Source organism: Hirundo rustica, chromosome 3 (assembly GCF_015227805.2).
Source record: "Hirundo rustica isolate bHirRus1 chromosome 3, bHirRus1.pri.v3, whole genome shotgun sequence".
NCBI classification, from domain to species: Eukaryota; Metazoa; Chordata; class Aves; order Passeriformes; family Hirundinidae; genus Hirundo; species Hirundo rustica.
The window spans coordinates 89,306,609-89,333,984 of record NC_053452.1 but is presented as its reverse complement, the minus strand read 5'-3'; the positions used below and the strand labels follow the sequence as shown (position 1 = coordinate 89,333,984).

Below are 27,376 nucleotides of genomic sequence, written 5' to 3'. Positions count from 1 at the left end.
TTTTGTCTCAAAGATTTTTTCCCCACAAGTTACTAGGAAACAAAGTGCTGGTATTTAGAGGGTACTTGACTAACACAAAAGACGTGGCAGGGAGGGAGAACATCACATGAAGCTGGGGGGAGAGAAAAGGACAGGGAAGGGGGAACTGCGGATTCTTCTGGCGCTCGGCATCAGAGAGGACAGTCGGGCTGCTGCTTGCTGCGGGAGGAGTCCTCTGTCAACAGAAAGTCCTGTCCTGTGAATTCTACCATCATCCATCATCTGCTCATGTGCCCAGGAATTCAGAGCCCCTTCGCCTGCCCTGCTGGAGCTGGGCCAGCCCTGTCCGGCCATTGTAGCTTCTTCATCAGTGCTCACTTTGCCGGGACAGCCCCCTGCCTGCCGGGACATTCCCCGTTTGCCTGCTGGGGACACACCCACCGTTCCAGCCACCAGCCCTGGAGTTTCCACTGTACCAGCTTGGTGCTCTTGGGGTCCCAAGGGATCAGACTGCCCTGGGCTTTGTGAAAAAAAGCCCCTCGAGGTTCCTGGTTCTGTTTATTATTAATGCTGTAGCTGTTGTTGTTTCTTTGCCTTGACATACGTACTAGTAAAGAACTGTTATTCCTTTCCCCATAGCTCTGCCTGAAAAGCCTCTTTAATCTAAATTATAATAACTTGGAGGGAAGGGATTGGAATTCCCCATTCCTAGAGGGGCCCCGCCCCTCCCTAGCAGATACCTGTCTTTCAAACCAAGACAATAACACATTTAAGAGGAAAGAAGAAAAGTTCTTGTGCAGGTGAACTGCCACCAGAGAACATCTGAGTGAGAATATGTTAGGGGAACAGCTCTAAAGACACCAAGGTCAGTATAGGAGGGGCAGGAGGTGCTCCAGGAGTCAGAGCTGAGATTCCCCTGCAGCCCATGGTGCAGCCCATGGTGAGGCAGCTGTGCCCCTGCAGCCCATGGAGGGCCAGGGAATGCAGAGATCCACCTGCAGCTTTTGGAGGAGATCCATGCTGGAACAGGTGGATGACTGAAAGGAAGCTGTGAACCTGTGGACCAGAGGAGCCCACACTGGAGCAGAGCTCCTGGTAGGACTTGGCACAATGTGGGGGATCATGCTGGAGCATCCTGTCCTTCATGGACTGCACACCATGGAAGAATGACCCATGCTGAGGTAGTTTGTGGGAAGTGATTTCTTGTGGGATGGACTCATGTTGGAGAAGTTCATGGAGAGCTCTTTCCTGTTGGTAGGACCCCATGATAAAGCAGGAAAAGGTTTCCTCTTCCTGAGCAGTGGGAGAAGCCACAGATGATGAACTGACCATAATCCCCATTCGCCATCTCCCTGTGCTGTTGGCAGGGAGCAGGTAGATCTGGGAAGGAGGGAGGGGTGGGGGAAGGTGTTTTTAAAGGTCTTATTTTACCTCTCATTATCATGCTCTGATTTTATTAGTAATAAATACAATTAATGTCTCTAGTTCTAACCTGTTTTGCCTGTGATGGTATTCTGTGATGGCGATCTCTTAGTGTCTCAGCCCATGAGCCCTTTGTTATATCTTCTCTCCCCTGTACAGTTGCAGAGCAAAGGGATAGAGAGGATTCTTTTGAGTGCCTGGTGTCCAGTCAGGGTCAACCTACTACATCCAGCCATAGGAATATAGAGGTAAATCACCTTCAGCAGTTATAAGTCAGCTGTGTGGAAAGCATGCTGGGCTTTCTGTCTATCTTACAGAACAAGATAAAAAGAAACCAAATGCTGATATACCTTTGAATTCTTTGCATGGTGAAAATAATTTGGCCTCTTCTATGCAGCAAATCTACATGTTCTCTCATAGAATCATATGGACCAAGACTCTTGCCTCTCAAACCCTTTTATCTACTAGATACAAAAGGTCTTCATTGGGGAAATGAAGCACCAAGATTCTCTTTCACACACAAACTTGTGATAGAAGGGCTCCTATTGTGTTTTTTTTGTTGTTGTTGTTGTTTGTTTGTTTGTTTTTTTCTGCCTCTAAACATTCTCCGCATTTTCCATAAGATTTGAAGATATATGGATGAAAAGGGAGAGAAAAAGCATAGTCCAGGGAGAGGACAGGTAACTCAGTTACTGCTAAGAGCAGCTGCTGAGTGCTGTCTAACATATGCCATGACAGCAGTGAGCACTACAGCAAGGACTGGCCAACACATAAATTAATCTCTAAGTTCTTTAATTTTTTAAAGAATTTTCTTTGAAGTGCTGATAAGGTAATGGCAGTATATACAGCTTTGCTGATCTAATTCTGGTATTTTGCATTCTTTATGCTTTCCAGTTCAGATCCCTGATTATGATGGGTCTTTTTTGAAGGAGATAAATAAAAGTGCATTGGCATCTGTTCTCTTCCTCTGGATAGGCAGGTGGAGAGTAGCACAAATAACACAGAGTCTCCTGCAGAAGTAAATTATCTGGCCACAAGCCATAGGCAAGCTGAAGCATGTACTAGAAAAAACATTGGAACAGATTCTTTCACCTCCCTCAAATTGTTAAAGGTTAAAGCAAATGCAGTTTCAAGGGAAATAATAGAATGAGATCATCCTCATATACTGATGATAGCCAAGATAATATGCAAGGGAGAATTGAGGAATTCATGTTCTCAGAGTACAAAGGTAATATGTGGGCAGTATTTTAAAAACATTTCAGAGAGAATCAAAGAATCTATGAAGTTATTGTGAGACCATATTTTCTGAGTATTTGAGACATGAAAAGAGATGGACAGATACAAAGCCTTTTTTGTTTTCAGTATGCAGCTCCTCTCAAACATATTTGAAATGTATGATGAGAACCTTCGTTGAAAGTCAGATAAAAATTGTCAATTGACACAAATTGCTTTCAGCATCAAAGTATGTTAATAAAAATATATTTGGTTTATATTTTTAAGGTTAAAATTAATACAACATATCCAAACATAATTACTAGTAAAACATAATATTTAATTAGCTATTTAATAAATCATAGCTCAAGGTCTGAGTTTCTATTCACTTTAAAGGCATCATATTACCAATTCTGAAGTACAAAGAGAATGCTAAAAATTACCATGAGCCAACTCTACTTCTATTAATGCTTTAGAATACTTATGTTGTATAAAATTGCAGTGTTCTCAGATATATAACAGACAATTACAGGAAAGTCTGTCACTTTTGCAAATTGCATTGCCTGATCTTTAACAGCAACATTTTCTACCAGCACATTGATGATACACAAGACATTATTCTGCAGGAGCACAAAGGTGTTGAGAAGAACATAAGGACCTGAGAAGGTGATGGCTGAAAAAAAAATTAGCAAAGATATTTTTAATCCTCCTCCAGTGTTACTGATATAACTTACTCTCTTTAAAATAGTAATGCTATTTTAGCAAATGGAAGAACTCAGAAGTTCTCAGGTAAATATAACTGCAGATGAAAGATGGCAAAAAAGATTTTCATAAGTCTAATGGAATATTCCTTACCTTCAGAAGTGTAACTCTGTAAGATCACTAAATTTAAAGTTTGTGCCTTTCAAAATATGGATGTCTTTTTTCTGCTTATCTTAAAGACATTAACTTTGCACTTTATCTGAACTTACCAAACTATTGTTATATTTTGTAGGATATCCACAAAACGGTACTTTTATATATATATTGAAATAATTTTAATTTCAAACTGTTCTCAAATATAATATTCAGACATTAGAATAAATGTCTGAAATTCTTTCAGAAATTAGAATAAAACTGAAATAATTTGAGAGCTTATTTTCTTAATGTAATACACATTATATTTAAAGTAACTCTTACTAAGTGCCACTGCCACCATAAAATTTGTCTGAATCACAAAACACACACATAAAGGTCAAAATATAAATTTTCTTTTAAATACTGTTTATACCAACTTTTGTTTTATAGGCAAAATGAAATATAAAATTTGACAATCTTAAGGCACACAGAATGATTGCAACTAAGAAAAGGATGTGTAAGAATATTTTTTTAATTAATACTTCTTACTTCAGGATATATTCATGGCATAAAATTAATCTTTCTATTCTGAGATCAGATGAAAACCAAATTATTTAAAATTCTTCTTAAAGTAAACTTAGTGAACTACCATTTAAAAGAAAAAGGAAAAAAGAAAAAAGAAAAAAGAAAAAAGAAAAAAGAAAAAAGAAAAAAGAAAAAAGAAAAAAGAAAAAAAAAACAACCACCACCAACAACAACAACAAAAACTCAACAAAACCACAAGGGTTTTATAAAGTTAAAGGAGTAGCCAAAATATGAAGAGTGCATTTGAGGACTGTCTTCACAACACTCATCTTACTGTCCACCATTTAATAAAATGTGTATAATTGCAAAGCATTACAGTCATGCACTTAATAACAAGTTACATAATTTTGTTGCTTGCTAAGCAACAAAAGCTATTCTGTTAGATAAGAGATGTATCAAGCTGAGTAATGCTTCTGCTGACTTTGCAGAAAATGTGTCTATGAAAAAGAAAGACAGTCCAGGTGAGGTTTTAGTGAACCTGACAGACATTTTTTTTTCCTCAGCTTTGTTGTTCGACACACTTGGTCATTTTCTAATTTTCTTCATGGTCTTTTCTGTGTAAGATATTTTAGTAGTTAAAAATCCAAATCAAATCTAATTTTTATTTACCTCATACAGAGTAATCCTTTCTGTGAACGCCTGTTACAGATTGAAAATAATTTATATGTTTTGTCAAACCATTCCATCCTCTTAGCTTCCATGAAAGAGTTTAACTCAGAGAAAGTCTGTGACTCCTCAAATATAAACTGCCCAGAGTCCAGATCATCTATGTCCATGGGATTACACTGTACATCTGACAGGCTGCACTGGCACAATGTGCCAGCAATAGTCAATCTTCCCTAGCAGAAAAAGCCAGAGCCCCTGAAGAGATTGTGCTACCCATTGCCCAATGCAAACCCAGCCCAGCCTTGATGTGTGGTGGAAATGTGGGAGCAGACATGAGCTATGCTTCCAGGATGGCCTAGTCCTATCAAGATAGGAACTGTATGAATGGAAATGGAAGCAGGTGTTGCAAATGCAGAACAGGTGTGGGGAAAAAAATGAACCTGATTGTCTTCCTTTGTCAGCAGAACTAATTATTTCATTTTTCTAGATGACCCTGCTTCAGGCAATTCCTATAAAGCAGCTATCAGAGCCCTGAGAGCACTAATATACCCAAGTTGACTGAAACAGACCCACCAAGGTCCTTCCTACACACTCTCCCCATTGTCATTGAGTTCAGCTGTGGGCACCCTGATCCAGTCTGAACTATTTTGTAGATGTACTTTCCAATCCTGCCTCACTCCTTGTCTCAAGAGTGATCATGTAAGGATTTTTTTTCTTTTTGGATGGATTGCTTTTATGTACATACCAGATTTATCTCTGATTCTGTCTCCTGCTGCTTCTAACTTGTTTCCCTAGCTGGACCCTGGATCTGGTCCATTACATATGCTGTCTGGGGCTTGTCAGGGACCCTGATGCCGGGCACTGGTTCTGCCTTTCCTGTTTAGATGTTGCAGAACTGTGCCTTGATAAGGGATTAAATCTTCTTAAACTTATTTTTGTCAAAACCAATTGGCTTTCACATAACTTCAAGTACTTTCCTTCAAGATTTGTTTTACTTGGCAGCATGGAGTGGCAAGGGAGGTACAACTGACACCAAAGAAGGCTCCAAGCATCAGCATTTGATTGTCTTTCAGTACAGTCTTTTATACCCTTCATCTTACATGAATTTACACCTGTGTACCCTTTCTACCCTCTTGTGATTGTCAGTACATCCCAGCATTCCATGTTCCTTTGCCTTCAACACTGTTCACCCATCTTACACAGTTGCAGCTCATTAGGGATGAGGCTTGTCTGCAGCCTCATTCCCAATCACCACAAATTGTGTGCCTACAATGGAGGATATACTATTCACACCTATTACAGAAGGGGGAAACTATTTAAAAATATCCAATGATATTAAAAACAATTAATAATGTACTGAAAATACAAACACTAAATATTTCCTCAGACTCCAGATGCCACATGGACTTCTCCTGTGTATTTGTGGAATAAAAAAAATAAAAACAAAGCCTAGAATTTGAAAGTAATAGAATGATTTCAAAAAGCCCACATGCCATTTTTCCCTTTCTGGGCCAAAAGGAAAATGCTGAGGAGCATGACATATAGAATACATGAATGTCAAACTCAAAAAGTCACTGTGAGATCTTCTTAGGCGATGAGCTTTAATACTGTTAATTATTAATTACACACAGGTGACACTATGATGGATCATATTTTGTTATGTGGGGTACAGTATATATTCAGAATGAAGGGATTTCCCAAATCTTTGCAATCAATATTATATAGGTACAAACCCTCAAGAGAAACCAATGAGGCAACATTGCCTATCTGCTTAGAGTTCTCAGTAACTGCCTTAACATTTTTCTGGTCATTTAAACAGAAAAGAATTTTAATGAAGGACATGTTTAGATAAATATGGGAATTTTTTCCAAATAATTTCAAGAAGGGCTTCCTTTAAACCAGAAATAAACCGACTGCTATTTATTTAGACATATTAGTTATTATGAAACCTGGAATTATTTGATGCTGAAAATTGATGTATTGAAATAGAGTTAACACAAAGATATGGGAGAAAGGATAGACTAGGAATTAATCTGAATGTGAACTGGGAATTACTCTGAAGAATTATGCTACATTAGAAGGACTGAACCAGAATATGGCAATATAGAGGGTCACCACATGACCAAAAGTTAAAAAAGCTTAAAAAGTTATTAATTTAATTTTTAAACTCATACTAAACCCTCCCAAGTTTGATGTGTATGAAATTCTCTTATAGGCACTGGAGGGTACTTTGATATTTCATGGGAATGTGAATTTACTATTTATGAAGAAAAATGGAGTACATCTGGATTTGTTAAAAAGCTAAATGACAGAAAAACAACACCACAAAGTGGGGTTTTTAGTCCTACACGGAGATACAAATCACTGATGCATAACATGGAGTTATTACTGAACTTAAAATCTTTTTTGTACTGGAAAATATCCCAGGATCATAAAACCTCAGAGATGATGATAATGTAATTGCTAGGGTAGTGATAACATTTTTATAAGTTTAAGCAGCCTTTTATTAATTGTTTGTGGTTTATACTCTGAAAAATCAAAAAATATATTCAGTATATTTGGTAATGACTTACACCTAATGGGTAACATGACATTTCTTTTTTCTTCAAATTTGCTTCTATAGAAATGCCATGACATAATATTTCATTGTGTGATAAAATGATTTTTTAAAAGTGTTTTCCAGTAATATGTAATTATATCGTTTATATAAGCAAGTCCTTACAGTAACAGTCACAGAATGGTTGAGACTGGAAGTGACCTCTACAGATCATTTTGTCCAATCCCCCTGTTCAAGCAGGAACACCCGGAGCCAGTTTCATGGAACCATGATGGCTTTTGAATATCTCCAAGGATGGAGGCTCCATATAACCCCCATGATCAATCTGTGACAGTGCTCAGTAACCCTCACAGTAATAAAGAATTTCCTGATGTTCAGACTGCAGCATCTGTGTTTCCCTTTGTGTTCATTGTCTCTGGTTTTGCCACTGAGCACTACCGAAAAGAGCCTGGCTCCATCTTTTGTACATCCTCCCTTCAGGTGTTCACATACATTGATAAAATCCCTCTCTGAACCTTTCTTCTTCATGCTGAAGAGTTTCAGCTTCCTCAGCCTTTCCTCATAGAAGAAATGCTCCAGTCCCTTAATCATGTTAGTGTCTTTACTGTCCTCTCTCCAACATATCCATGTCTCTCTTACTGGGGGGCCCAGAACTTGACAAAGTCCTACAGGTATAGCCTCAGTACTAGTGCTGAGGGAAAGCAACACTTTCCTTGACCTGCTGACAAAACACCTCATGATGAAGCCCAGGCATTTGCCTTCTATGAACAAGGGCACACTGGTGTCTCACATTCAACTTAATGTTCACCAAGACCTGTGGGTTCTTCCCTACAAAGCTGCATACCAGCTCATCAGCACATGATATCTACTGGTGCATGGAGTTATTCCTACCCAGGTGCAGCATTTGGCACTTCTCCCTCTTGAACTTCATGAGGCTCATGTCAGCCCATTTCTCAAGCCTATATTGCACCCTCTGGGTGGCATCACAATCCTATGGAGCCACTCCTCCCATCCTTATGTCTTCTGCAAACTTTATGAGGGTGCATTTTGCTCCATCGGTCAGATCACTAAAGAAGAAGTTAAAAGGACTGGATCTTCCATTGACTCCTGGAGTACACCACTGGTTACTCCTGTAATGGTTGACTCCATGACAAACATGTTCATCTAGGCTTGGCCACTCACCCAGTTTTCAGTTCACCTCACTGTCTACTCATCCAGCCTATACTCCATCCACTTTTCCATGAGGATCTTGTGGAAGATCACGCAGAAAGCTTTACTAATGTCAAGGTAGACAATACACACTGCTCACCCCTCATCTACAAGCCAGTCATTTCACTTTGGAAGTCTATCAGGTTGGTCAGATATGACTAACCCTTGCTGAAATCATGCCAGTTACTCCAGATAATTTTTTTGTTATTCATGATTTCCAGGATTAAATGCTCCATTACTTTAATGAAGATCAAGGCAACAGTGAGCTGCTTGAAGTTTTCCACTACTTCATTTTTGCCCTCCTTGAAAAGTGACATTTGCTTTCCTCCATTCTTTGTGTGCTTCTGCTAATCAATATGATCTATTAGTGTTAAATGACAGTGACTTTGCCATGATGTCTGCCAGCTCTCACAGAATAACATATCCAAAGAAAGGCAGTAAAACTTGTGAAGGGTCTGGAGCAGCTGAGGGAGCTGGGGTTGTTAAGCTGGAGAAAAGAAGAATGAGGGGGCACCTTATCCTCTTCAGCTACTTGAAAGGCAGTTGTAGCAAGGTAGGGGTCTGTCTCTTTCACCAAGTTACAAGCGACAGGATGAGAGGAAATGGCTTCAAGTTGTGCCAGGAGGGGTTTAGAATAGTCCACCAAAGTACAAATAAGGTTTGAAATTTAAGCAGCAAGATGGAAATATATTGTGTTAGATTTTGCATAGGTGAGCCAAGTACTGTTTTCTTTACCTCTATTCAGACATACAATTCTGCTATCATAATGGGATTTAAGTCACTTCAGGGACAATTCTCTGTTTCATTGCACATTTTTTAATAAATTAGCATCAAAAGGAAGTAACACCTTTTATTAAATATGTAAGCAAATTACCAAGAGATTATATAATCAACTAAAATTGAGAACAACAAATCTGCAAGTGTATATCACATACATAAATGCGTAAATTAATGTATGTAAATGAAATATGTAAATGAATATAAACATATTTGAAATTAAAGAGGTTAGTGTTTAAATGTTAAATGTATTTGTTGCTAACCAGAATGTATAATGAAAAAAAAAAAAAATAGCAGTGAAGTTATAATTACTTAGTATTTCAGTGTTGGATCTGGGACTTAAAAAATCTAGTACTACACACACTCTCTGGACTGGAGCAAAAGCCCTCAGTAGCTTGGAAGAAGAAGCTGCAAGTTAATATTTAGTTAGTACAAATGACATTGTGCTATTTATTTCTGCCTTTGTTAGTGAAACCACAGATTGTCAATAGAGAAGCATTTGGAGCATTAATCGCGTGTTCTTGATGATATAGACTAAAGACTGGAAATGCAACACTTTGGTATTATTGTATTCAAAAACATTTTCTGTCTCCCATATGTAGTCTGAATATTACTATTGTTCATACAAAAATGAAATTAGTATGAAAAGAAAACATAGTATCAGGTTTTGTAGTATTTATCTAATGCAATGAAGAAATCTACAGACCATCTCTTCCCAGAAAAGACATCTAGGAGAGGCAGATGCCTCAAGTGTATAGAAAGGCAGTCTGAACACCTCATTCAAGTATGGCTGATTATGTTCTATATGTACAGAGAGATGATGCTGCTGATCTTGTTCCTCCTCAAGCTTACATTTTTCTATTCTACACAAAAAAATTTGTTCTTATCAGCCTGTATATGACTGAAGCCACAACATGTAAGACTGTATAACTGTGAAATGAAAATACTATTAAAATTATGTTTTAGAACATTTTTTTTTTTTTTTTCTTTTTTTCCAACAGAATCAAAGCTAATACTCAGAACTGTACATTTAGTGGAGGGAAGGTCAGCTGGGGAACTGTTAGGAGGGACAACTGAAGAATTTCAATGCTAATTAAGGTAAAACTATGAATCACAAATGTATGTATATTTATATATAATTGTAATTAAACAGTCACATAAACATTGCTTAGATAAAGTGGGACAACCACATTTGTAATACAAGGCATTTAAAAAGGACAAGACTTACCTTTGAATCCAGCAGTACAATGACAAGAAAAGTGGCCACTTAAATCCACACAAGTAGCTCCATTTTTGCAAGGTGAACTTGAACATTCATTAATTTCAACTTCACAAAAGGGTCCTTCATATCCAGGCACACAGTAGCAGCTGTAATTATGCAAGTGGTCCTGGCAGAATCCATATTGAGAGCACTGGTTTCCAATGCAGTTGTCTATATCAAGTTCACAAAATGTGCCAGTGTAACCAAGGGGACATATGCACCTGTTATTAAAATGAGAGGAGAAGAGGGGGGAGAAAACCCAACTAAATCGCTAGTGTGGAATATGTAGGTCAATAATCACTAATAATGTTAACATAACTCTCCCTTTGAATTACACATGAATGAATATTTTTTTTTCCAATCCTCTTTACCTTTAATTAATCACTAAGTAACTTTATTTCACATGTACTGCTAACAATAATTAAATTAAATTCTTAGCTATTTATATAGGACAAACTAGGAGCTATATTAATATTAAACCTCAAATGAAAATATTGAAATAGAAATGTCTTATAAATATGAGTATTATGCATTTTAAAGTTGTTGGGTTTTTTCTGAAAAAATGGTTACTTGCTACAATATGTCTAAGAAGAAACAATATTACAACCTGTTTGGCTATAAAATCAGGATAAAAGTGCTTTATCATTAGCAACAAAAGTTACAATTTTGTTACCAAAAAAAAAAAAAAAAAAAAAAAAATCTGTAGAATTCTATAGCTATTGTTCAGTATATTTTCTAGAAATTGTTCAGTGTATTTTTTCCAAAATTTAGACAGACATCTAAATTGTATAAGGCTGGAGGTTACTTTTTCATGTTACCTTTTCTACCTTTTTGTTTTGTTTTGCTGTGTGAATGAAAACAAATCTGGATTAGCTCATAGTTGACCTATGTCTCATAAAATTAGAAAATCCCTTGTACAATATATTCTTTGATTGTTCCCCTCCTTAACATGTCCAGAGGTGTCCTCACACAGGAGGTAATTTTACAATAATGCATATTCTTGACCCATAGAGGTGCTATCGAGAAGATGGAAAGAACTAACAAGCTAAAGAAGCCTTGATTATAGTAATTTTCTCTATCGATCCGTCTGGCAGAAAGAGTATTTTTCCTTTATTTTTAACAGAAGTGAATGCTCATGTGGCTCTTTGCTTCCCTCCTTGTTTGGCGTGCCTGCATTTTTTGCGGTAGACATATGGAAACTAAATCAGGAGCCGTGTGCCTTGGAGTACAGCTAATGGACACCAACTGCAAATGGGCTTTTAGTTCATGGACCAAAATAGAGCTTGCTTGAAGTAAGCCCTCCATATCTCATTTAGTGTGGTTGGGAGCGCTTCATCACCACCATTTTTGCTCTAAAGATCCATTGATACTACAGTAACGACTCAAGTATACATAGCTGTTGTATTCTCTCTTCCAGCCTCAGTCACTTCTTAGCAAACAGGAAATCTTTGCCTTCTCTTGAGAGCTTCAGCTGATTCCGTTTCTCATTTTTAAAGGAATGGAGTACACAAAAATATCCCACAGTTACTTTACTCTGCTGGTTTTGGATGGGGTAGAACTAATCTTCACAGTGGCTAGTATTCATATTCTTCTGGTTTCAACCCACAGTTGCAAATCTATACTGGAAAGAGGGTTAATTAATTATAGAGATGTTTTCATAATTGCAGAGCAAGGCTTACACAGAGCCAAGGCCTTTGATGCTTTTCGCACTGACAGCCTGATGAGGAAGTTGGGGCTGCATGGGAGGCTGGGAGGAGACACAGCCCAGATTGGTGACCCAAACTGACCTAAGGGATATTCCATATCACATGACATCATGCTCAGTATATAAGGTGTGGGAAAGGAGGAAAAAGTGAGGGACATTGTGACCCATGGCATTTATCTTCCCAAGTATCTGTTATGTGATGGGGCCCTGCTCTCCTAGACGTGGCTGAACACCTGCCAGCCCTTGGGAAACAGCAAATTCATTCCTTGTTTTGCTTTGCTTGTGTGCATGGCTTTTGCATTTCCTATTAAAATGTCTTTATCTCAACCCATGAGTTTTCTAACTTTTACCTTTCCAATTCTCTTCTCCATCCTGCTGGTGTGGGAGTGAATGACTGTGTTTGGCTTGGGTGCAGGTGGTGTTACACATTCACATTTATAGCTGTGATATATGTCCTAAAGTTAATTCGTGTTAAAAGATATAAAATGTAATACCATCCCTATAAGTATAAGTTTTGTTTTAATCCAATATGCTATGAGTTAACTCAGAAGAAAGTAGCTCAGTAAAGGTACAGGAATTTCTCTTGCCTGAAAAGACAGGGGAGGGACACGAGACAAAACATGATTGGAATTACCAGAAAGGGAGACACAAACATGCCTCTGCTGGGAATCATTAAAAAGGAATGTAATATATGTCCTAAAGTTAATTCGTGTTAATAGAATATAAAATGTAATACAAACTATATAAGTATAAGTTCTGTATAAACTAGCATGTTGGAAGTTAAGTTTTGTTTAAAATAGCATTTTGTGAGTTAACTCAGGGGAAGGTGGCTTAATAAAATACAAGAATTTCTCTAGCCTGAAAAGGCATGGGAGGGACATGAGGAAAGCTTGATTGGAATTACCAGAAAGGAGGACAGAAAACTGTCACTGCCAGGAATCGTTGAAAAGAAACAAAAGGCAACAGAAAACGGGGATGATAGCCCGGAGGACCCGATGATTGTATCATATCCGTATCTAAATAGTCTCCGGCTGGAATTAACATCTCCACACCACACCTGGACCCGACCATTAACAGCACTGTCCTCCTCCGCTGATCCTTTCAGACTCTTAGAACTGAAACCTGCATGTTTAATGAAGATGCCTCGGAGGAAGGACCGTCGAAATCCCGAGCCTCTCTCCGCCATCCAGTGTATAAAAAGAGACTGCTGCAAACCCAAAATGTGAACTTGGGGGGTAACAAACTGACAGAGTGTGTTATCATTGTTCACCCAGTGGCGACCCCGGGCTCGACGCTGTCCTTTTAATTGTAGCTGTCCGAGACTGTTATTCTGTCTCACAATAAAAATTCCAAATTTTGATTTATCGAATTTGGTCGATTTCATTTACAACATAGCTAAATATAAATTTTGACTTGCATAAAAGTTCATTATGCTTAAACATTAAAAGCAGGTGTGCTTTTCGTTACCTTTAGTTGCACATTTTCTGAATCTACCTACAATAATATAGTAAACAGTCATATTAATCTTTCTGTTTCAGTTAATCACTTTAGTTCCTTAATTTGTTTTTACAGTAAAAAGCAGTGTGTGTACTGTAAAAATTCAACTATTCAATCATTCTTTGAAAATTGGTTATTATCATTAGCATTGAATGGAAAATTTAACATAGAGCTCTTCTTAACAAGAATGGGAGGATGAAGAATTTTCTGTCATTTCCTGACTATTACTAGTTGTATAGCTTATCTTCAGAGGCTGCAAAAGAGCTACACAGAAATAGATGTGATGCAGAATCTTCTAGTTTCAGTTTCATACTTCTGATTTCATACTACAAGCAATGATGTCATGAATATCTTATTTTTCAATGCTTTGGTGTCTGAAGAAATTAAAAACAGGTGAGAATTAAATGTGCTCTGTTTTTCAAGGTGAAATTATACCTGGATGTCTTTTAATTTAGCACGAATTATCTCTTAAAAACGCATAATTAGGTGCTGTATACTATTATTATTATTGCTGTAATTATTATTATATTTTTATTATAATTCAATATCTTCTTATTTTCTTTAGCGGCACTAAAATACTGAGCATGATATCAAAAGCTTTGAGGCATGGATTGATTTTCAGTCTTATTTGCTTTGAAGTATAAATATTTCTCTAAAATAAAAAATAATAATAAATATATACATACAGATATATACAATACCGGAATTTCCATTTGTAAGTATATTTCTAGCTCAGGGAACTTGTATTTTGCCCTTATCAGAGGGACGACCTGGCTGTGCACTGGCATCTCAGCACAGGGGCTCAGCATCTCCATGGCCTATCTAGGTGTCACTCCCTGTGCTGGAGTCAGTAACTCCTGCCTCTCCTGTTCCAGCTTCAGCTCTGGGATGGCCCATTTGGTGTGTGTGAGTGTGTGTGCGATATCCCAGCAGAGACCAGGAGATGCTAATGACCACATCCCAGCCCCTTTCTTAATTAAGGAGGACTAAAATGTCAGCCTTACAAAATGGGGGAATGGTGAAAGCAGAAGCATGGCACCAGAGAACAGCATATGAAAAGGTTTTGTGTTAGCAGTAATGGGAAAACCCAATACTTTCTTAGCTTCATGTATGTCCTCTTCCATCCACAGCAAGATTTTGAGGGTAAGGGATACTAAGTGAGAAAACAAACACCTCAATGCTTTTGCTGCAAACATGGATTTTAATAGAGAGTAGAAAACACAAGTCATTTTAGGATTACTGTGCTCCCACACATATCATGCAGATGATTGCATATTACTACTCCAGAGCCTAAACATAGTTAATGATGCATGATAATTTGATATTCTTGTGAAATGAATATTAAATGGGGATGCAAAGATAGGTATGGAATTTAATCTAAGAAGGAATGTGTTGCTTAAATGTGAATGGCTATGGCTTAGATGCAATGTGTTTCTACTAACATTTTTTCACTAACAGTCTCAAAGAGCACATGTTAGGGTAAGTCAGTTGGTGCTGGTCAGTCCAGGCAGGGTAGCTGTCAAGCTGTCATCATAAACTGCTTGAACTAAAGATGTAGTGTGACTTGTGTTATTGAGTAAATAACTGTGCACATCAAATGAATCTTTAAAATTACTGCAAAAAGCCAAAGATCAAACTGAAAATGTGTGCATGCTAACCTTTGCTAGAGATGACCTAGCTATTTTCTATGTTGATGCAAGAGGCATATAGGAGCACTGATGCCTGGAATCAGCAAAGACTTCCCAGAATCCCTCTACTTTGTTTTCTTAATATTTGTCATTCTTATATATATATACACGTATATATATGTATTAGTATTAGTCCAAGCATCTTAGCCACAATTGTTCAGTATTAATTATCCCTTTTTACTACTGAAATGTGAACTGTACACACATACCTGGTTGAAAAAGTTATTTAATTTCACTTTGACTTTTTATATGCATCTCTATTCCCAGCAGAAAAGCTGTTGTATAACTTATTGCAGAGGTATTCCCTAAGAAATTGTGGCAGATATTCACCAATCTTCTCGAGCTGTAGAAAGGTGAGGAAAAGTATTTCTCCTGTTTCTCTAGAGGAAGAAGCCTGTTATTGTTGCAGAAAACTGTATATCACAGTACTAACTTTATATGGCACTGCCACCTATGTCCTGCAGACAAATTGCATATATGGGATGGGATGAATAAACTTGTAAAAAGAAAATTAGATGTTAAAAAAGAAAAAAAAAATCTAATCAAACAGCTCAATTTACCCAGCTGGAAGAAAATGGAAAAAGTCGAGGATGAATAAAATAATAGAACCTTTAAATTTTGTGATACTCAGAAATTATCTAAATTATGTTTACTTTTCACAATCTTGCTGGCATCGTGCGAAGAAGCCTTTCATATTCTAAAGCATTTTACTCTACAATGTGTCCCTTTACTCTTTTATACTGAGATAAATAATTTAATTGTATGCACTGAAATTTGTATACTGAATACTGAAGAATGTGTTGGCAATTCAAGTTTTACCACTGAGCAAAACTAATTTATTAATGAGACATTGTCCTGCATAAAAACTAATGAAATGCTGATATCAGAGCTATATCTATTGACTAAAATACATTTTTAAAATATATTAGTTCATCGTGACCTTTTAAACAGTGGTAAATTCTACAGTACAGCCTCAAAAGTCATAATCTAACAGTTCTCAGTCCTTCTTGCTGGGCTTTCCTGGGGCTGTGATTAATGCAGAACTTCATCTGAACACACGGGACTGAAGGGAAACAGGACAGGTAATGGAAACTACATCAAGTTTTAAAGTGTGTCTTCTCACTCTGTAGTTCCTTTCCACTGAATAGACAGTAGTAAAGTATCTGTTGTTACTTATTTCAGTTAGGATCTTGGTTAGTTGTGTTGTCTTATTTCAGTTAGGATCTTGGTTGTCCAAAATGTGATCTTGACTAGAAAAATTTTTACAAGGGTGAAGAAAACAGAGTAATAAATTTCCCCTTGTATTTCAAAACAGGAGGTTATACTTCTTGAAGGTCTCTTTCACTTTAATTATTCATTAAATGCTTCTCATGTAGTCTTGTTAAATCAGTTCTCTCTTCTCCTACACAGAACATAATCAAACAATACAGGTTCTTTAGACTGGAAAGATTATTATTATTATTTTCTTTTTAATGTAGAAACATAGTCTATTTACTGAGGTAATGAATCTTACGGGTCATTTTTTTCCTCTAGGTATATATAACTGAAGGTCAAAATATTGTTTTGGCATGTGGATGCAATTAGTCTACTCCATGGTATCTGCCACATTTATACTGATAGCTGCACCACCCACCCAGTGGCAAGAGCAGTAATTCTTTAATGTTATCATTTTAAAGACATGCTGATTGACTTACTTCATGATATTGCAAACAGCACAGACACAGCTGGAAGTGCAACAATTAATTTGAATTTGTTACAGGTTTTCTGTCACTGTGATTGGGGCCACTTCAGTTGTAAGAAAGGCTCACTAAACCAAAGGAGTAAAACTCTTAAGACTTCTTGCTGTAATTATGAGGCTCTTAGTATACACCTTTGCAGAGAATTATACTATATAAAAATTTAACACCACTCCCTCCGCCCCCCGCCCCCTTTCACTTAGAGCAATTCCCCAATCTGAACTCAAAGGAAATTCTCTGCATAAATTTACCTCTATATGACACTACAGTCTGGAACAGTAATTTCAAAATGGGAGAGAAAAAGAACATGCCATGATAAGGAGACAAAAAGTTAGAAACTTTTAATTCAGTTGACTACTTATTTCCCATCCAGGAGGAAAAAAGAAAAAAAAAAAAAAAAAAAAAAAAAAGACATGCAAAACCTGAGATCTTAAAAGAAGGGGATGTTCTTGAATCAGAGCTGGATATTTTCTGTGATCTCCTTGTGTTAGCATTGCTATATCAAACTACCACTAGAAAAATGCATTATGAGCAAAATTTAATAATATAAAATTTAAGATTCTTTAACTAAGAGAAATGTCTAGAGTTTTATAATAATTTTATGTGAATAAAATCTAATATATATATAATTTTGGCATATCTTTATCTTCTGCCCTCATTAAGAGAGGTTTGAATTTTGAATGGTTGTAATAATTTTTAAAATGGATCTCTATAGCATTCTTTATGACTCTTATATATTTGATTCTCCATATGTTCTCCTGACAATTTTCTTATGTCTTCCTGAAACTGCTTTGCATCAAATACAGCTCTTGATAAATTCCTTAATAAAAAATTATGCCCATTTTAGGACAGACATGCAATTACAATTCTTTAGAAAAGGTGGGTGCACTTACATTCAACATTTCCTCTTGTATTCTTTTTTTTTAATTGTGCATTGGGAAGGGGATTTTTTTTTTTTTTTTCACTTGCTACACGATATCTTGGGGAACATCATTATTTTTAAGGCAGGCATAGTTTAATTATTAAAAAAAAAAGCATCACCGTGATTGAGAAATAACCATACTCTTTGAACAGAGCAGGCATTATGCAGTAAACATGCTGCACTTTGTCTTGACAAAATTACCAGTTGTGTTCTTTTGGGGTGAAGTTTTCTGCTAACAAAACCAACCATATGAGATTCAGACCTTAATGGTATGTTTTCCTGTTCCTTAGATAAACAGACTGATCTGTCAATTTAGTTTGTTTTTCAAAAAGTAAGAATTAAGTGTTTTCTTTCAGAAAACTGAGTCTGGATTAGCAAGTTAAAATCAAAAGTTCTTCATTTCCAGATGCCTTCAGAACTACTAATTTTTCAGGAAATGCTAGTGGATTTTGTAATGTAAACATGGCTTTGTACTTCTCTCAGAATTATTTTCCTGATAAAGAAAGGAAAGCCAAAGATTTAACACTTAAATAACGTGCCAAAATATGGTCCAGTAATTTGAAACAAGAGCTGATTGCAAGGTGGAAAAAAGGAAGGATGTTTACTTTGTAAGGATTCTTTGACAAAAACTCCTTTAGCTCTGTATACTGAGAATCAATCACTTTCCTCCATCACCAAATACGCCTACTTGATGTTTTCAGTTATTTTTAAAGAAGATACTTTAAAAACAGAAGTGAAGTTGAAAAAATCTTTAATTGCTTCTATTTTTGTTTTGTGCACTATTGCAATCTTTTCTAAGTAGAAACACTAAAAGCATACTAATTACAGTGCTTCTAACTAGGGCATGTCGCAGCATAGAATAATGTCTTTCAAAATACATTTACAAATATTATGGAGAAGTTTTATTTATTCTGGATTTTGTAGAAGAAAGATAAATAATTCAGATCTCATAAGAACAGATTAACTCTGTTTACTAAACAAAAATTTACCCATTTATTTTTTAACCATATTTTATAAAATCTCATTTTCGAATATCTATAGCATATTGCAGCTCACTAAGGAGAACACGTATTTTACATTCTTTTCAATAAATGAAATGATAATAAATTATCATTCAAAATTTAATAATACACTCTATGAGAGAGTCCAGGCTCAAAAAGTGTTTGTTATTTATTAAAAATATTATTTGTTTATGTGAGATTCTCCATAGTTGGTTTAATTTCTTTGAGAGGAATATTTGTGATTCCTTCTTGGAACACTTCAGAGTACACCATTTTACAGAATGTACATCCTTATTGAAAATTAATATTCCATGGCATTTTTTGATATGAAAATTATATTACTGCATTAACAACACAATTTGTAATTCTTTCTGAAACTCAAAATATCTTCATGTGGCATAAAACACTTTATGAAGGCTTGTACAGAAAGCAACATGTAAGTACCTGTATTTATTAATTCCATCTTCACATGTGGCTCCATGTTGGCACTGGTTTATCTCACAGTCATTAATGTTCTCAAGGCATGTGTTTCCAGTCCATCCAAGAGCACAGACACAGTGAGATCTCTGATTTTCTTCATCGTAGAAGCAACTACCTCCATTTGCACATACCTGAAGATGAGAATTACAAATATGGTGTACTGGGTTTGAGTGGTCAGGTTCTGGTAGTGGGGGAGGCTATAGAGGTGTTTCTCTGAGAAGCTGCCAGAGGCTTCTCCTGTGCCTGACAGATGCCAGCCAGCTCCACAATGGACACACTGCTGGCTAAGGTCAAGCCCATCAGTGATGGTGGTAGAGCCTTGGCGTAACAGAGTTAAGAAGAAGGAAAAGCTTATTTCACAGAAGTAATTGCAGCCAGAGAAGAGCAGAGTGAGAACATGCGGGAGGAACAGCTCTGCAGACACCAAGGTCACTGCAGCAGGAAGGGCAGGAAGTGCTCCAGGTGTCGGAGCTGAGATTCCCCTGCAGCCCATGGTGAAGCAGCTGTGTCCCTGCAGCCCATGGAGGGCCAGGGGATGAAGAGATCCACCTAAAACCCTTGGAGGAGACCCATGCCAGAGCAGGTGGATGCCCAAAAGAAGGTTGTGAGCCTGTGGGAGACCCATGCTGGAGCAGCCTGTTCCGGAAGGACTGCATCCTGTGGAAGAGACCCACACTGTAACAGATCAGGAAGCCCCTTGTGAAGGGCTCACACTGCAAAAGTTTGTGGAGGACTGTCTCCCATGGGAAGGAACCTACTGTGGGGCAGGGGAAAGATTCCTCTCTCTGAGGAGGAAGCAGTGGCAAAACTGACATATGATGAACTGACCATAACTCTCGTTCCTCATATCCCTACACCACTGTAGGGAAGAGGATGTAGAAAATTTGGAATAAGTTTAATCCTGGGAAGGAGGGATGGAAGGGGGGAAGGTTCTTTTAAGATTTGATTTAGCTCTAATTATCCTGTTCTGATTTTGTTAATCAAAAGTGAAATCTGTTTTGCCTGTGATAGTAATCATTAAGTGCTATTTCCCTGTCCTTATCTCAACTCATAATCTTCTCTCCCCTGTCCATTTACAGAAGGCACTGATGGAGTGGCTTTGATGGGCACCTGGTATCTGACCCAGGTCAAACCACCTCATACACAGAGGGGTTTTTTTATGTGTTGAATTTTTTTCCCCAAGAGTTTAATGTAATAAGGCCTTGGTAATAAATATGGTTATTTAATATTTTTATGTTGTAATACTCAAAAAGATACATCTCCAAGAACCTAAAATACTGAATGTTATTAATTCAATATATCAATTTTTTGTTTAGCTGGTAAAAGGCATTTATGTTTTAATTTAACGGTGCCATTTTACAACTGCCCTTAAAATGTACTTGTTTTAGGACGGACAATAGTGAAGTAGACTGTTATTTTTCCATTGAAAGAGGAGAGGAATTGTTCCTATGTTGTATAATTTAGGTTAATATGTGGCTATCTGGAATTTTCTTTCATTTTAATTACAATGCTGATTTAATCTATCCTTGAATATTTTATATGTTTATAAATTACATCTATGCTGTGGGAAAATAAGAAGCTGCTTTATTTTCAAATTGCAGATATTGAAAGATTAGTAAATTAAGACTGGAACAGCTATTTTCCTTTTTGGTTTTAATTGCTAATTTTACTTACTAAACCAGTATTTCCTGTATTCTTCAAAAATTACAGAAAGGTATGAGTCTGAATTAATGGTCCTTTCCTCATTTTACTTTTAGGTTCTATTTTCATTTCCATGAAAATTTTGCCAGTATGAAGACAGATAACTACATATTCATTTCAAAGCAATTAAGACTCCTCCTTCTAATCAATTGGTTTTTAAAGAAAATGGTGTCTAGAAGATGAGTTAATGCACTAGTACTTCAGTTTGATTGAGTCTGAATCTCTTTAAAATGTCATTAAGATTTGTAATAATAACAGTGCTTGGCAGAAATATTCTAATATTCATTTGTCTTTGATTAAGTTTTAAATTAACCTTAAAATGAAGAGATTTTTGTTATGCTTCCTGTACTGAATTTTAGAGTTACCTTGGGATACTTATTCAATGTAACAACATCTTGAAGAAAAATACAGTTCAGTATAAGTGTAGAAAACCCCTTCTGTGTGTATGGTATGGGAATAGTTATCTTCCTTTTTTATTATTTTTATGTGTTTTCTTACTTTTGTATTTATATGGTTTTGCTGTTTTTTTTCCTGACACTTATTATTTTCTCAATGCTCATATAGGTCAAATAAGCTTGTACTCAAGAAAATAATCCAGAAAACCTTAGGCAATTAAGCCAAATATTTCAATATTGCCAAAACATTATGTTTAATTTATTCTTACGTGGTTTTGATACTTTATACTGTGAAGAAAGGTGCTACCCTTTAAAATGTTTGTGTAATCTAAGCATTTAAATTGAAATGAAAGCTCTGGAATGTATTTAAATACAAATCTTATGTTTCAACAGACCATAAACAGGTCTATTCTCATCAGTCTGACCATCAAACTTCTGTCTACGGCAACTACTTTAGCACAAATCTGCCTTTTTATGTAGTCGTGATAAAATGTAAGAATCACTTTCTTCCAAAATCAACCAGGAGATTTTATTTCAGCTAGGGAATAAAGTCCTTAGATAATTAGTCCTTAGAGGATTTTATTCTCCTTTGCAGGAATTGAGGGAAATAACCCTACTATATATCTGTCTCTTCTCTAAACATCATATGTTGTCAAATGCTCAAGATGAGACAACAGTCATTATTTCCAGCCCCTCTTTCATCTCACATTTCATGGAATTCTCTGCAGTTTGAAAGAAACTTCATTTTACTTATATTAAAAAACCACACGTGTATATATATCTTCCCCCAAGCATATAATTTTACTACAGTCTTCAGGTTTTATTAGTGCAAAGTCAATTGTACCTGACTATTCAAATTTTTCCAGAAGTAATATTTTATTTAATGTGCCCTATATGGTTTCCTAGACCAGTGGTACAATAAACAACTAGATAAAATGTTTGTCTAAAAGATAATGAAAACAGGAATTGCCTTACTTTTACAGATGAGGAAACTGTAAAAATGCACAGCATGTAAGGACCAGAACAAACATGGAAGTGGCAGCTCCTCTCAACACTAAATATATATTGAGCATGTACATATTTCCATTGAAAATGTTTGAACTATGGTCTTGACAAGTGCAATATGGGATCTTGGCTCATAGAGAAAATTTTCAAGTAAAATATGCAGATGGGGTTAAATAAACTTCAGTATTATAAAGCTGTAGACAGAGAGGAACTTTCAGATGTGGTTTAGTTCCTAACTCATATGGGAATTATTTTTGAGGAACCAAGTCCATGTCTGCTAAGTGCATCTGTTTCCATCTTAAAATTGAAAAGAGTATGAAAAATAATTGAAAAGTACTTTTTAATTCCTATGCTTCCTTTTAAAAAACAATAACAATTGGTCAACATCTTGCAGTTCCCGTAGTTTGTGGTTGCCCTTTCAAGTTTTTCATAGTAAGAGCTAAAGGAAATGATTTTTCAAGCTTGCTGACAGAATTTTGAAAAAGAAGTGTTTTAATGGAAGCAATAACATTCTTAATTAACATGTAGCTTTAGCCACTAAAAAGTAATCACACATATAATCACAGAATTAGGCTGGAAAAGATCATCAAGATTTTTGAGTCCAACCCTTGATCGAACACCACCATTTCAGCTAAACAATAACATTAGGTCTCATATCCAGTTGTTTCTTGAACACCTCCAGGGATGGTGTCTCCACAACCTCCCTGGGAAGTCTATTCCAAAATTTAACAGCCCTTTCTGAGAAGAAATTCTTCCTGATATCCAGCTTTAAACTCCTCTGGCACAGCTCAAGGCTATATCCTCTAGTCCTGTCACTAGCTGCCTGGGAGAAGAGGCCAACCCCCACTTAGCTACAACCTCCTTTCATGTAGTTGTTCAGAGGGATAAGGTCTCCCCTGAGACTATTTTTCTCCAACCTAAACAACCTCACCTTGCTCAGCTGCCCCACATAATACTTACTTTCCAGACCCTTCACCAGCTCCATTGCCTTTTTCTGGACACACTCCAACACCTCAATATCTTTCTTGAAGTGAGGGGCCCAGAACATCTTAGAACTGTGATCATTATTAATCACAATTGTGATTGTTTGGTAACAGGTGGACTTTCAAGGCATGTAAACTATTCAGGGATGCAGTACATCCATCACTGGGGGTTTTCAAAATGTGATTCATAATCTATCCAAGGCTTACTTTTCCTTGAAAGGTTGGACTAGATGGTCTTATGAGATCCCTTGCAACCTGGGTTGTTTTATGCTTCTGTATTCTATTATTTAGACCTATCATGTTGCACTACAATTATTTGTTATTATGAATAATCTTATCAATTCTCTATGACTTTCTATTGATAAAAATATTAAGATTTGTAGCATATATTGAGTATGAAATGTTTTTTCTTTATTCCTTTTCATATCTACCTGAGTACATTACAGAAGAAAAAGCATTAGAACACCAAGTAGATAAATTTGGTCCTGTTGGAAGTCACTCATGATGACAAAATTTTGATTTATTTAAAGTTCCCTCATAACTCTTGGTCCAGAGTAAGCAAACGAACTAATTGAAAAGTTAAGATTAGATTTTGAAGTTTGAATGAATATATCCCATCTTAATCTGTTCACCTCATTTTTTAAAATATTTGTTTGGGGGGAAAAAAAGAAATTAAAAACAACTGAGTGTGTTAATTTTGGGGCTGGGAAAGAAAAAACCTTAATGCATTAATATAATTTTATATTTACATAATGTCATGGGTTGGTACATTTTGGTTTTTTAGTAAAAGAGGAATGTAGAATGATTCTCTAGGTCAGGACCTGGGAATTGCTTTAGAAAGGACAGGGACCTATCAGAGGGTTAGTTGGAATATTGGCGTCTGTTTTGACCACTGAACATTGTTGGCTATGACTTTGGGAATTACCATATAAAGCCACTTGATTTCCTGTAGGTGGGTCTTTTCATTTTTCCTTTGGCCAGAGAGAGAGACAGGTAACATCGAGTTGAGCCTGCTGCTTCCCCCTGCTTTGTGGGGAGCTGGCCTGAGGCCTGGCCGGATTCCATCAGCTCCCGGGTCCCGGGGAGAAGGAGAGGTTGCTGCTTTACAACAACTACTTTCTCCAAACTTCCCTGGAGCAGGGAGAGATCTCTGCTGGGCCCCTGATAAGAGCTATGGGCACCATTTAGGCTGAGGCCACCCCAATTTACATCGAGGGGTGGGCTGAAAAGGCATTTATGATCCTGCCTGGGGTTTTTTTGTGATTCCGGACTGCCCGGGTGCTCTGGTCTCTGATGTTTCTCTGTGAGTTCTTCCTCCCTCACCAGCGCGGCCTTGAACATCTAAGACCAGGAGCTACAGAGAGAGAGAGACAAAGACTGCGAGCAGATTTAACCCTTTCCTGGCAACATGAAGCTTCCAGAGTGTGACCCTTCTCTGAGAGAGAAAAGAAAAGGACAGAGTGAACATAAAGAAGAAACAACATGAAATCAGTAGAGCAAAAGTGAAAAGACTATTGGGACAGAGGGTTGAAGAGTTTGTCATCCCATTCTTATTTGAGCCATGGAAATGAACTCTATATTTAGATCATTCCTTTAAATCATGGGAATTATATGCATTTGGGGAGATGATTGTTTAGATTTGTGTGTGGATTTGAGCAAAGGTGTTTTTGCTGGACTAAGTGATATTAATCCTATAAGATGCTTGAACAGAGATAGAAATGAGAAGCCCTGTGTGCCAGTGATGCAGTGAGAAGATATCTCTGTAGCTTGAGATGTTACCATTTTTAAATGGTAACACCTCAGTATGCAAAAGTCTAAGACCCATGACCCATAAGCAGCTTAGGGACCTGCTAATGTTTCGGGGTCACAAAGGCAGGTTTCTCCAGGCAGCTGTTTTTGTGACAGTTAGAAAACCCACAAGAGAACTGTTCTAGGTTGTCAGTGGGATCTGTGACTCTAAGAGAGACTCTTCCTAAAGAATTGATGAAAGACTATTGTCATATGGTGAAACTGACTGAAAATTACAAGTTTTGTCTCTTCATGTTGTTTTGTAGGAAAGTTAACAGTTTGTTAGGGGAGGGAAGAGGTTTTTTTGGAGTTTCATTCTGTTTTGTTTTAGTTTTTTTTCCCAGCTTTCTATTTCCATTTTATTTAGTGTGTGTTTATAAAACTATTTGTTCATTTTAAGGTTGATCCTGCTTTGCTTTTCTCCTAGTCTCTCTCCCACAGAAAAAGAGTAAGTACTAAGATCAGAATTTAGTGAACATGAAATCACTACATATATGTATATATGTGTGTGTATGTATGTATATGTGTGTGTATATGTATGTATATGTATATGTATGTATATATATACACAGAGATAAAAGAGCCCCAATTAATTACATTTATTTTGGTCATAAGGAAAATATTACAAATAGTAGCATTCTTTTCAATGTATTTTGCTGAATACACAGAGGTATAGCAGTTCTGCATAACTGAGGTACTGTTGGTAATGTAAAAGAAATGAAAGGATGCAAAAAATATATACTTATTTCCCATCCACAAGAAATAAATTAAGAATTAAATGATGAATAATGAAAATTGAAAAATATTAATCTTTAATTTTAGAAATGTAGTAAAATAATTTTTGAATACAGCCTTTGTTTCTTCCAATAAGGCAATGATATCATTTTAATGATTTTAATGATTTAATTTTATCAAATTAGCTAAGAAAACAGGTAAAACTCAAGTATATAAATCCATGATTTTATTTTCTATTCCTTTTCCCATTAGATAATCTACTAATTATTCACATTATGCCCAAATCAAGCATCTCATACAGTGAGTGTATATTGAGAGATATATTTATATGTAAAATTACTTTTTTTCCCATATGACATTTATGACAGTCTATGAAATGTTTGTATGAATAAATTAAATATGTCTGAGGGATTTAAAACAAGTATTACAGAAAAACATATTACTATCTCCCATCAGCATCCTTGGCACACCTCTACCTCCCATATTAACTAGCCGTAATGATAATTGCACCATTATGATGCTATGTCACGTACAATTTATTTGCACTCATTATGACACTTTAAATCATAAAAATGTTAAAGTTTACCAGATGCTGAGCAATTTATGTATAAACCTCTGAGCCAGTGAGTTTTTCAGTGCTGTATTGCATATTCACTGATAAGCGTCTACTCATGGACTTCAAGGTGATATAAATATTGATTGTTCTTTGTAAATATGTTGTTTACTATGCATAGTATATGTGTGTGGTGCATATATTTCAATAAAAGAAATGATAAAGGCTGTAAAACACTCATTATCATGTTTGTTTAATTGTTTGCAAGGCTATATAACATTATGTACAGGGCTTTTAAAATAGCTATCATAATAAAAAAATGCAACAGTATTTTAGTTTGACCCATACCAAAATCTCATCGTCCACCCTGATATGAATGAATCCTACCCAAATTTAATTGAATAGGTCATTAAAGGATAGTGAGAAGGATACAACAAATGCATTTCTTCTAGAAAATTTTGAAAGTGCAAAAGTAGTATTAATTTCCACATGCTGTGAGCATTAAAGAGGAACTTGCAAGGCAAATTTAGATGTTTTTCTAACTGCATTTTCATCTCCTATTGAAGTGTTATTAGTCTTGCTTTTTTGTTATTGAATGTGGTTTTTACTTTTGTCGTTCTTTCTGTGCATTGCTGCACCATCTGCCTTCTATCTGGTAACTTTTAAACATATCAAAGATTGTTAAGAGATTTTGCCTAAAGTTCTTCAAGTGTCATAATAGAGCAGCAGCAAGTACAGAGCA

At 36.4% G+C, this 27,376-nt stretch overlaps 1 protein-coding gene across 1 annotated transcript in view; it reads right to left on the bottom strand.

Annotated features, from left to right (window-relative positions):
* The window catches only part of EYS (eyes shut homolog), a 718,062-nt gene that overhangs the window by 655,428 nt on the left and 35,258 nt on the right, over positions 1–27,376 (bottom strand). Inside the window, 2 exon segments of the mRNA XM_040058168.2 lie at positions 10,413–10,666; positions 19,439–19,605. Of these exon segments, the coding sequence (XP_039914102.1) occupies positions 10,413–10,666; positions 19,439–19,605 (421 nt within the window).